Raw genomic sequence first — 12936 nt, 5'->3', positions numbered from 1 at the left:
ATATATATATATATATATATATATATTGACAGTCTGACATTCACATGGACCTGCAGGAGGGTTCCATATTGAAGTGGCTGAGACAAATAGATACATCTAATTCTGATTAACATTATTAGTCCTATAAATTCAATGACAATATTGTTTCTAGATCTGATTTTGATTTATAAACCGATGGAAATTATTGAGCATTTAATAATAGCAAACAATAAAATGGGATAATTTTAAGGCTATTCATTCGTGAGAAGAAAAAAAAACCCAACACAAAATAGTAAATATTTTAAAGCGATAGACCCTCCTCTGTCGAAATGCAGAGGCTCTTACAGGCACACTAATGAATCAAACTGTGGGATTGTTCGGAGTAAAGAGCCTTTTCTCTCCTCACTGAAAGAGTTAATCTGAAGTTGGCAGCCAACTCCACAGTCTCGGTCAGACGTGCGGAGAATTAAAAAAAAATAAAGGACTGTAAAATCATTTCTTTTATCTTGTCATAGACTGTTGACATTCAGCTGCAGCGACATTTGAAATTGAAATCGATGCTTTTGCAGTGGAAATGGGGCTTAAATATCAATAATGATCAAAATAGCATAACAGCACACATTTAGGGCCCATTTACGTATATTTAGGTTTATTCATTTTAAATAGACTCACAACTAGATTATAAAAAACAAATCTGATTTAGAGAATAAAACTTAAGGTCCAGGCTTTACTTCATATTTCCATCAGCAGCTGGCCTAATCCGGGTCATTCAGGGCCTCATAGGAAAAACATTTACTCGACACAGACAAAATGTTCACATACATATTTCCATGTGTTCCATGCGTTTGATTGACGTCGGGTTTTAGTAACTATGTAGCACAAATGTGTCGCATGCGGGAATGCCAGCCCGTCTTTTTTCCCAGCTTTTTTTTTCATTTCCATGTTATTCCTGGCTGGCAGACTCCGTCGATGATGTTTTAGGCTACAGTCTTTTCTTTTTAAGTATTCATATTTCAAGTGCTTTATGAGAAGAGAAAGACAGGGGGGAAAAGAAGTGATGGTGCATTATTAATTGTTTTGGCTGAGGTTTTCGACGTATTAACGGAGACTGGATATTTGAGGGAATTAGCAAGAGAAACGTGTTGGTGGAAAATCAAAAAATAAACCAGGACTTTAATTGGCTGAATGTCGGTCTATTAGAGAAACTCACACAGGACTAGTTTGTCATTTTCTTTTCTTTTTAGGCCTGAAATGTGACCCATAATGCATTACGTGCAGACTGGATGCAGTTTGGTTTTGGGGACTTTTAAGGTGAAGAACCGGAAATGGGAACTAATATTCTTCGCGCTGCTTTCGTTGCTGTAAAAAATATCAGGAAGAAAACACCGACAGCTCCAACTGCTAATTAATAATAAGCCTGAATTTAGGCTGAAGGCCACGCGCGTTTGGCCATAATTTAATTTCCAGGTAAGGAGATTAACCGAGAGACAGGTTCCATAATTGGTTTATGTCGTTTCGATAACCTAAATAAAATAGGCGTACATTTCAGTACTGAGCATTATACAGGCCTAGTGTGGCGCAGCTGATAGCGGAGACATGCAAAGCTAACAGTAGCGCTCACCCACCGAGGAGACTTTGAATGATGGGTTTTCTCCCTCCAGATTTGGCAGTTGGAAAGAATCTGCATAACAGTTATTCCTGGATGTATTCCTTTTTTTTTTTTTTTTCAGCCCATGGAAGGCAAATAGTATAGCTAAGGAAAATGACTTAAAACCCCTTGTAGTCAAATTCCAGTGACATTTGAATGGTGGTTTATTTGCATTTTGGCAGGGTCACCCAGAAAGACTTAATTTTTTACTGAAAAGCAGACTCACAGGAAGCACATTCAAGTGCCAGTTAAGTTTCATGATTTTCTTTTCGAATTGCAGGTGGTGATAGGAACAAAAAATTTATTTAACTCGGATGCCATATTTCTCTCTGTCTCTCTCACACACACACACACACACACACACACACACACACACAATGAAATGTGTGAATCCCTTGGCTTCCTTTGTTGCTTTATCTAACTGCGGTCAATGGCACACAAAGCGAGCGGGATGAATGTGGAGGTGTGTTGTCCTCCGTGGTGTTAACAGATGATGGATGAGAGTCTCTGTTTCATTAGGCTGATGGCTGGAAGATGAAGCTGAAAGGCATTGCTGGGTGCAATGCGAGCGGAGGGACCTGATGTTTATTAGTGAGAGGATGGTGGTGGCATTGTGTTTGAGTGCCTCTACCTTTTGTTTGCATAATGCAGTGTTGCACTGGTTAAAGGAGAACGCCAATAACCTCTGTCATTATTTAAAGATTAACACTTGTGTTTGGAGTTGGCAGAATCTGTGGCCCTTTTTGGGCAATGTGACTGCACCGAGTCATTTTCTTTGAACAGGGAGAGACATTTATTAATTCCAATTTGTGAACACAGCTCAAACATTGATTTTAAAGCTGGAGCTAACAATGATTTTACATTGTCGGTTAATCTGTCGATTACTGTCTTGATTAATCATTTTGTCTTGAAATTGCCAGACAGCTGTGTGACTGAAAATGACTATTTAGATTTTTCCAGAGCCCAATGTGACGTATTTGAATTGTTGGTCTGACCCCAACCCCAGTCCAAAACTCAAAACACTCAGTTTAGTACCATATAGGGCCGTACCGAATATTTCAAAGCCTTATTCATAACGTTAACCTTTTAAGTAGACACATTTTTGTTGCATGTCTAGTCATTCTGTTGAAATCCGGTGTTTCTGCACAGTTGCAGATAAAGATAAGGCTACAGTAATATTATCAGTAATTTGCTGTTTGTAGAATAATTTGCCAGCAGTGGCTGTGTATTGTTTCCGACTTGTGTGATCCAAACATTTCCAATAACCCCAGAGCGTTGTTTCTGTTGTGCGTTCTGTTCTGTAAAGCGTTGTTTAACATAATGTCGCTGTAAGCCTTAGGGCGCGTTTTATTATTTCATCATTATTTTATGCCATTATTGGATTAGCCTGCTGCCTACATGTATTTATGTTGACGAAAGCGACGAGTTATATTTATTACAGATAGTTGATGTAATAAAAAAAACCACTCAATTTAATTCCCTTTTTTTTTTTTGAGGATTTATTTATTTTTTTTTAAGGGTGATGACGTCAAAAAATATGACAGACATTAGGAGCTTCATTCGAAAAACCTCGAAGCTTTGAATGTAAAAAAAATAAAAAATTAAAATAGACATTCGATACAGCCCTGGTATCCTACATGGCAAAGGAAGGCATGACATCTGTGTTGTGGAGAAACTAGTTTGAACCGGGAAACCAGTTTGGTATTTTTGCTTAAAAATGACTTAAGGATTAGTCGATATTCCAAATAGTTGCAGGTTAATTTTTCTGTAGATCGACCAATGGATTAAGTGACTATTATTTAGGGCTGGGCAATATATCGATATTATATCGACATCAATGTATGAGGCTAGATATCGTTTTACATTTTGGATATCGTAATATCGTGATATGATCCACGTGATGTCATTTTCTGGACTTACCGGACTTACTTACTGTTTTATAATTTGCCATGGTATCCACATTATTGGTGATTGTTTATCAGAACTCTCATTGTGTAAATATTGAGTGAAAGCACCAATAGTCAACCCTTCAATATCGCCACAATAATCGACATCGATGTATTTGGTCAAAAAATATCGTGATATTTGATTTTCTCCATATCGCCTAGCTCTACTATTATTATTATTTTTTTTTAATGCTTAATATGTTTGTTTGTTTGTGTATGTATGCACCATTCACCAAGGCAAATTCCACGTAGGTGTAACGTACTGTGGCAATAAGCCCTTTTCTGATTCTGACCAATCGTTTCCGCTCTGCACCCGTTCCTAGCTGTCCTAGGTGATGTTGCTTGGGATTGTTGCCTTGGTTTCTAGCATTGGCAGAGCACATGAACTAGGGCTGCACGATATGAGGATAAATATCTAATCGCGATTATTTTTGACTGATATTGCGATTGCGACATGATTCCTGATATTGGAGGGAATGATCATTTTTGTATCGTTATTCTCATTTTCATTGAAAAATTGAAATGATTATAGTTTGATTTATGCAAGAGTCTGTACCAAACAAAGATTTTTTTCTTTAGTCTGTAGGATAGGATTGGTAGGCCGGGACGTCTCTGCAGCACCACAATACTTCATTCAGAATGGTTTGACACACATTTTGCCCCCTGCGATTTGGATATTGCACTAGTCACTATTGCAATTTCGATAACATTGCGATTAATTGTGCAGCCCTAACATGAACTCGCATATGATTTCTTGTATTCGGCGGATTGTCCTCTTTTTGTTTCGGAGTCCCAATCCTCAGTTCCCAGAGTCTGTGTTTCCGCAGCACTCCTGCCGTCAGACTCGCTGTCTGCGGAGCAGGTGCGACCCTGAATGACGTGCTGTCACGATGAGGCAACGTGACAGCCGCCGCCACTCACAGACCCAACGCCAAATCCTCCCGGGAGTTCAGGAGGAAGGCGCACAGCAAATTTGGGATTCGGGGGAATTTTGTGGGAGACGTTACACTTAACACTCCAGCTGACTATTTATCTGCTGCTTTCAGTGCTGCCCCATACAGCTGAGGCACATTCAGTTTCGCCTGCCTGCCTGCCTGCCTGCCTGCCTGCCTGCCTGCCTGCCGCCTTCCCCTTGAAATTCTGTAACCATTTCAGTATTCTGCCTCTAAATCATCCCGTCATTGATTTGTGTGTGTGTGTGTGTGTCTGTCTGCAGTCAGAGGAGTGTGGCTGCCTGGGTTTGTTTCTCCCTCTTTGTTTGCTGTGGTAAACCCATGAGCAGCTGCCGGTGGTGGGGTCCGGAGGGATTCTGAAGCTGTGTGTCCTCTCTCTGCCATCCTCTGCCAAGGTGGCATTATGCAAGCAGATCGAGGGGTAGAGAGAGACAGAGGAGCGCAGAGGAGGGCGGGGGTTCGTGTGGGGGGGGAGGGGGGTGAGGGAGACGAGGCGATGGCGGCCATAGCAAAGATGGAGGCAGGCTGAGGGCTGCGGCGATTGGTGCGGGAGAAGACTTGCTCCCTTGAACTTTGCCTCCGTGTCAGAGTGGAACTTGTCGATTTGGCAAATTGTGCAGCGTCGGCCAAGGCTGCGCGCTCTCTCTTACACTCCCACCTGCTAGCTCTCTCTCTCTCTCTCTCTCTCTCTCTCTCTCTCTCTCTCTCTCTCTCTCTGCGCGCTCTCCCTCTCATTGCCACTACCCCCCCCCCCCTCCCCTCTCCTCTTTCTCTCTTCCCTCCCTTTCAGCTCTTGAAGCTAACGCATTGGCTGGGCTACAGGCGTCTTGTTGCCAAATAGGTGGGCCCTACTCGCGCTGGCAAAGGCTCAAGCAATGGTTAGGGAAAGAACGCGAAGAGGACGAGAGACGGCGAGCGAGAAACGGAGAGAGAAAGAGAGAGAGTTGGAGAGAAAAGGGGAAAAAAGAAGCAGCACTCGGCTTTGCCAGCGGTCGTATGCGCTCGTCCAACATTGATTCGGCGCTCTATTTTTTTTTCCTTCTCTATTCTGTGCTCTGCTCTCCCTGGTGCCCCCCCCATCTGTGTGTGTGAGTGAGTGAGTGAGTGTGTGTGTGTGTGTGTGTCTTGCGCCGGGCCCAGGGATCAGAACAGACACCACCACCACTTAGACTTCTTTGCCAAGGATTTTTTTTTAATTTTTTTTTTTTTTGGAAAGCACAAAGGACTGTTTATTTTAAGTGCATCTATCCCCGTTGTTGAGGTTTTTCTAACAGTGCAATACTGTTAACATTTCTATTTTTACTTGACAAACTTTTTAATCTGTCTTTTTTGTTGTTGTAATTTTTGGCTTTTGTGTAATGATTTGCTGGCCGTGGTCCGGCTGTAGTCAATTTTCTCCTTCCTAAATTCTTAGGGTTTTGATTTTTAAACTTTGGCCCACTGTTAGTGAGCAGCATATTCTGCTAATTCATTTATTTTATTATTATTTTTTTTTTTTAACCCCCCCTCCCCCACCTCTCCACCTCCCAGTTTTTTTTTCATCTACTAATTCTCCACACCCTGCCAAACCAGTACTTGCTTTACATTTTGGAGCGCGGGAGAAAACTGGTGCAGGAGATTTTTTTTTTTTTTTTCTTCACTTTTAACGCTGTGCCAAATTTATGATGAGAGTGCAAAATGGTAACTACCAGGCCGTCTGTCTTCCTCTAGCAGTGTGGTTTTCTGTGGTGATTTCTGTCTGCTTTCAGTTTGTTGTGGAAATGTGAGTCTGGTTGGAGCTCCCCTTGCATGGTAGCAGAGATAGGAAATGGTATGGCTGATCTTTTAGCTGCACATTTCAACAGTGGTCTTGTGGCGGCAAAGCTTGGCGGTGGTGAGCGACCGGTGTGTGGCAACCCTGGCACAGGAACGCTGTGGCGAGATCTGGGCTTTGTCGCCCAGAGATATGTAGTGAAGGTATTATGGTGCAGCAGAATAACTTTACTTTTCACAGCAGAAAACTGGGAGCGCGACTTGGCTCAGCTTTTCAGTTGCAGTTGGATTACTATTCATGTATTTTATATCTCTTGTCTTGAATGTTTTGGCTGTTTATTTGTGAAAAGGAGGCTTTGCATTATAGCTTTTGCATTTTACAATTGAGATCAATTTCCGTGTTTATTGCTGCATATTTATTTTTTTATGTGATTGGTAAATAATAAACAGTTATTTGAATAGATCATTTAGTAAACTGTAATTAGATTTTAAATTACCTGTAGTTACAACAATTTACATTTGAACAATATAATCATTGTTATCATATATTGTTACTTTTTTACCCTATTGCCTCTTTTTCATTTAAAATTGTTTACCAGCTTTTTTTTTTATTTTTTATTAAAAGATATGCATGCTCTCTTTCAAACTGAAAGCCCTTTTCTGTCCAGCCTCCTAACACCTCGTCTCTCTGTCGTCAGGATGAATTTCATCCCTTCATTGAGGCCCTCCTCCCCCATGTCCGTGCCTTCTCCTACACCTGGTTCAACCTGCAGGCCCGCAAGCGCAAGTACTTCAAGAAGCACGAGAAGAGGATGACCAAGGACGAAGAGCGCGCGGTGAAGGACGAGCTGCTGGGCGAGAAGCCGGAGATCAAGCAGAAGTGGGCCTCGCGCCTGCTGGCCAAGCTCCGCAAGGACATCCGGCCCGAGTTCCGCGAGGACTTTGTGCTCACCATCACGGGGAAGAAGGCGCCCTGCTGCGTGCTGTCCAACCCCGACCAGAAGGGCAAGATCCGCCGCATCGACTGCCTCCGCCAGGCCGACAAGGTGTGGCGGCTGGACCTGGTCATGGTCATCCTGTTCAAGGGCAGCCCCCTGGAGAGCACGGACGGCGAGCGGCTGGTCAAGTCGCCCCAGTGCTCCAACCACGGCCTGTGTGTCCAGCCGCACCACATCGGAGTGACGGTCAAGGAGCTGGACCTCTACCTGGCCTACTTCGTCCACACACCAGGTATGTGGTGTTACTCTGTAGTCGCCTACGTCTCACGCGCGCACACACGCACACACACGCACACACACACACACACACACACACACACACACACACACACACAGAGTGTGAATTTTGTTGATTTATACACATACACAGAGGAATGTGATGTTACTGCAGTCGCCTACGTCTTACACACACACACACACACACACACACACACACACACACACACACACACACACTAACTAGTGTAACCAACTAGTGTGGATTTTGTTAATTTATACACACAAACAGGTCAGTATGTGATGCTATTAGGTGTGTAACGATACATTGCTGTGGATCGAATCGATATATCGACAACAATCCAATATTATCGATGCAAAGTGAAACCATCCATACATATCGTCATCTTTAAGATGCGCCTTTATTTTTGAAATTCCGACTTTATATTTATTCTGTTTATTAAAAAGGGTAGTTTGTTTTGAATTGAAATGTCTGGAGAATAATAGTAAGTTAGTAATTTACTTAGTAATGAAATTGACTAATCATATTTTAGCTTCTTTTTGTAAATATATATAAATGGAACTGATATTGTCTGGTGTCGGTCGCGGGCCCCTGAATCGAATGGAATCGAAGTCGTCTCCTGGCAGACTTTGTGATACCAGTAAACATTGTATCATTGTCGATATAATATCGTATCGGGGTAAAACGGGCGATCTCCACCCCTATTTGCCATGTGAGTCACAGATTAGACCCTGCCCCTCACTATGTACACAGCTGAGCCAATGCCAGGCTTTGATAAACCCCGTCAGGACTACGATAACTTGACATTTAAAGGGACAGTCTGTGCAACATAATCTTCAAAAAAAAAAGATAGATGTTTCTATCTGGTTTAAAGAGATTCTGAGAATTTGACAGTCAGGCTTAAAACCTGTGTTTGCCTAGAGATATGTTTGCGTTGGTACATTTGTTCAAGTATTTGTGGGCAAATTTGTCTAAATCCAAATGTGCATGTTTCCCGGTGCCACGTGTAAACAAAAGCATCTGCGAACGTGTGTGTCCGTTTGTCATGCGTCTGTAATCCATGTGTATGTTATTGTGAGATTGGTGGGTGGGTGTGGTGTTCTGGAGAGCACAGTGACGGCTGGCCCAGTCCCAGGTAGTTTAGGAGGTAGCGAGAGTCAGCCGCCTCAGCCGCACACGCAAAAGTGGACACACTCACATGCTGACACACACACACGGATTGAGGCTTTATTTTTTGTTTATGGCAGCGTGGCTCTGTCTCCTGTTTGTTTATGAGATGTTTTATTCTATTTCTCCATATTTGGCACACGCGTTTCCTGCTGTGACCATGAAGTTATAATAGCCGTGTTTAAAAAAAAAAAAATATATATATATATACATATATTTTAGTGTACTGTATACAAACCTGGATGTATTCTCTAAAGGCAATTTGTGAAATGTAATAGTGGGAATATTTAGTTTTTTTTGCTTAATTTTAGCAAGGATTATTCTTTTGTCTTCCTAAATAGCAATACTAAAATGTTAACGCTAAATTGACATACTATTAAATTATAAACTGCTGTAACGCTTTTGCAATAACGAGGAAAAGCACACGTCTTTGTACGGGTAAAACAATACGATTTGTTTTTGTTTTAAGTCATTTTAAGCAATTACCATTCTCAATTAATTACCGCCTGGTAACACTGCCGTCGTCATGGGAGCACAGAGCTAATCCACTTTCAGTTTAAATCATTAACAGCTTTTACGTTTTTGGAGGTGTGCAGATGTCACGCGATTCTAGCTATGAGGCTAGATATCGTCTTACATTTTGGATATGGTGATACGACACACATGTTGTCTTTTTCCTGGTTTTAAAGGCTGCATTGGAGTAAAGCGATGTCATTTTCTGAACTGTCCAGACTGCTCTAGCTGTATCCACATTATTGATGATTAATTATCAAAAATCTCATCGTGTGAATAGTTTTTGTTAAAGCACCAATTGTCAACCCTACCATATCTATACCGAGGAGTTTGATACAATGTGCAAATGTATTTTTGTATGCCGTTTTCATCATGACGCTACAGCCCAGTCGTCTGTTTCCAGGATTCAGGTGTATTTGCAGGTGGAGTCAGTCAGGTGTTTCCCTTTCTCCTCCCTTAACTAGTCTCCCGGGGTCTCCAGTAAAGGGCTCTCTTACCACAGGCATACAGTTACAGGACCTTAATTCTTCTCGTTGGCAGGGAGGGTTCAGCGTTCCTCTGTGACAGAGTACCCCATGCCAGGCTCCTTTCAGCCCAGTGTGTAACTCTGCTTGAGTTTGCGGGGCCTCCGTGAGCGCCTCTTCCTGTTCCACAATGCGCCGTGGCGAACCGCGGCTCAGATTAGCTCCCAGCGCAGCCTGGTGCCCCTTTTGGAGTAAAGCCTTTCTTTTTTTAACTCGGTGCCAGAATCCAGCAGCCACTCACCCCTCATATGAACACTCCATCGCCCTCATCTAGCTGATTTGTGTGCGGTAGCACCGTCACATTTGGATGTTTTTTTTTTTTTACACATATGAGCATTCTTATATAAATCACTTTCAAATATGTCGTCCAGTCGAGAGCACAACATTCCATCTATTGGCTATAAGCATGTGTTAAAACTGGGAAAAAGGCTTGTGTGCCATCATGAATGAAGTAGTGGCATTTTTCTTGTCTTTTGTTTGTCTTTCCTGCTTGCTTAAAAAGCCGACCTGTCGTCTGCTGACGAAGTCCACTGCCGTGGGAGGGAGACGGTTTGTGATCGTGCTCAGCTTTTCTTTTTTTTTTCCACAGCACCCTCTCATGCAGTCTGTGCAGCACCTGGCGCATACGACTAGAATGGAACAGAGGCAACATTAGGAAACGGCTAAAAAAATCCCCCCCCCCCAAAAAAAAAAAAACATCCACTTGTATAAACTGGAATTGCTCTGTTTTCCAGGAGGCTGTCTGGGGTTAACCAGAGTTTAGAGAAGGACAGGCAGACAGTGGCTCCATTCTAACCTTTGGGGTGGCAGCGTTACAGTTTTATTCTTAGCTCCCCATTCCAGGGTGTCTGTGTCTTGCGGAAGCTATCAGTTGCCAGGGGCCTGATGATTGGACCGCGGCCGTGTCACCAGCCTGTTTTCCGCCGCAGTGTTTTTTCTTTTTTTTTTTTTTCAACTCTCTTATCCCTCTGATGTCACTGTCGCCAGCAGCAGGGAGGGGGGCTCTGCTCTCAAGCGGCGTGATTGACAGAACAGGAGATCCACCGCGTCTAACCCCCTCCTCTGTTTCTGCTTCACTCCAGTACAGTATGTGTCTCTGCTTTTGTCCAATTATAGACTTGGGCCCTTCCAGGCGGGGCAGTGAGAGCTGGGACAGATCACAGCCGCTGCACTCCAATCTGCGCTGCTGCTCTGCAGCTGCAAAGCAAGGTTCCACTAGCAAAATGTGCTTTTTGACAAATACCTGGCTGCTGACACACACCTGCACACACGCGCACACACACACGCACGCACGCACGCACGCGCACGCACGCACGCACGCATATACACAGATCATGATATAATAATTGTCGCGGAAGTCGACCCCAAAAGTGTTTCCTTTTCATTGCACTTACTGCGCTGCATCTGATGATGATGACAATAATGGTTCAGGGATGTGGAGGAAGCAAAGCACAGGCAGAGAGTGGGGGGGGGGTCTGATCTCATCTTTGATCGCAGGTCGGTAGAAACCAAAGTCTGGCTCGCCAGTTGGGCGCTGTGAGCCTTCCTCCACCTAGAGACCCCGGATCAGGTCGTGTTTTTTTTGGAGCGTTGTGTTCCGTATTTGTCAATCTGACGAAGGCGCACGGTTCCAGCATTAGTCGTGCCAGAGCCGCCTCCGTACAGCTTTCATTACTTGAGCTGTTATAATAGAAAGATGTTTTCGGAGAGTGTGGCCTCCATATCTGTTTTCTGCGCTGGAGACAGACGGACCAGAGAGTGGCCTGGGCCAGGTCCGAAAGGGGGGTGTGTGTGTGTGTGTGTGTGTGTGTGTGTGCGCGTGTGTGCACCTTACGTGTTCATTTACCCATCAGTGTGTGTCTGTGCGTGGTCCCGACATTACAAATGGCCGAGAGAATATCTTTTAATAGAGGCGAACAAAGAGGAGAATGGACAGAGAGACAGACTTCACGTCACTCTAATCCATCAATCACATCTTATCTGCTTTGCACAACATCCTGAGCTTCAAAGGGAGGTAACGTTATCAGATGCAGTTACATAATGAAGCGCAGACTAAACACGAACGGGATTTGTTAGTTTTTTTACACACTAAGATATACGTGTGTGGTGGTTTATTGAGGCTGTACGTTATGGCTCTAGCAGGTTTTAGCAGAATATGTGCTATAAGATTACACCAGTCCTCCCGCACACACAGGTTATGTTGACGTCAGAGTTGACGGAATCATAATTATAAAAAAAAAAAAAAAAGAAAAGGAAGAAAAAAATAAATAAATCACTGAGTCCCTTCTTTTCCTTGGCTGAGCATGTTGTGCAGAGCAGAGATTTCTGGACGGAGAACAGAATTGGGCTCCAGCGCTCTGGCACCGGTCCTTAACCCGGGCCGACAGAGAAACAGAAGAGTGTCGGCGCCGAGGGAGCCACATTCATCTAGTGTGAAAAACACTGCTGGTCGGACACTTTCAACGGAAACTTTCTTACGCTTTGTTGTCATTTGAAATAATGTGGCCAATAAAGTTTGAGCTCCGGCGAGCCCCTCTCATGACGGGACAGCGTCAGTGACACTGTGCTGTCTTTAATATGCACTGAGGCGTGTGTGTGTGTGTGTGTGTGTGTGTGTGTGTGTGTGTGTGTGTGTGTGTGTGTGTGTGTGTGTGTGTGTGTGTGTGTGTGTGTGTGTGTGTGTGTGTGTGTGTGTGTGTGTGACCAATCTCTCCCAACTTTCCACCACTCTATAGGGCCGACTTCTGAGCAGCTCTACGTGCTTGGTAGCAGGCCAACCCGCTTCATATTCACTGTAATTATCCAGTTTAGTGAATAATACTGGAAAAGATACACAAAAGACTGAGTGTATATGATTGAATTAAGTCTAATTTGAAACAAAGGTCAGGTCTTAGCTTTGCAAATAGAAACATTCCTTGTACCAGAGAGTGCCTATTGTGGGCAACATGGATTAGCTTTATTTCCTAATTTCACTGTACAGTGGTTTTTAATTATTTGTGTAATTAAGGTTAATAAATAAATTGTTATGGTGTCTCTTTAGCAATTCAGCAGCTCAGTTCACTTATTCCTTAAGAAATGGTAGCTGAGATTTAACAACCAGAAATGTATTTATTTCTCAATAAATTTAAATAACCTAATTATATGCATTAATGAATTAGCGTTAATGAATGTAGTAAATGCATGCAATTAAATGAATAGGCTTTTTATCTATTGCGCAA

At 43.1% G+C, this 12936-nt stretch overlaps 1 protein-coding gene across 24 annotated transcripts in view; it reads left to right on the top strand.

Moving 5' to 3' along the window:
- The window catches only part of nfixb (nuclear factor I/Xb), a 172246-nt gene that overhangs the window by 44765 nt on the left and 114545 nt on the right, over positions 1 to 12936 (top strand). For 20 of the 24 annotated variants that reach the window (XM_078270373.1, XM_078270370.1, XM_078270368.1 and 17 more), the window contains one exon: positions 6977 to 7508. In XM_078270373.1, coding sequence (XP_078126499.1) covers positions 6977 to 7508 — 532 coding nt within the window. Of the gene's footprint in view, positions 1 to 6127; positions 6207 to 6367; positions 6483 to 6976; positions 7509 to 12936 lie in introns of those variants that run through there. The other 4 variants (XM_078270376.1, XM_078270367.1, XM_078270390.1 and 1 more) reach the window with 4 other exon arrangements.

This window comes from Sander vitreus, chromosome 15 (genome assembly GCF_031162955.1).
Source record: "Sander vitreus isolate 19-12246 chromosome 15, sanVit1, whole genome shotgun sequence".
In the NCBI taxonomy this organism is placed as follows: Eukaryota; Metazoa; Chordata; class Actinopteri; order Perciformes; family Percidae; genus Sander; species Sander vitreus.
Note: the sequence above shows the minus strand (reverse complement) of the source record. Positions and strands in the feature narration are given on the sequence as shown.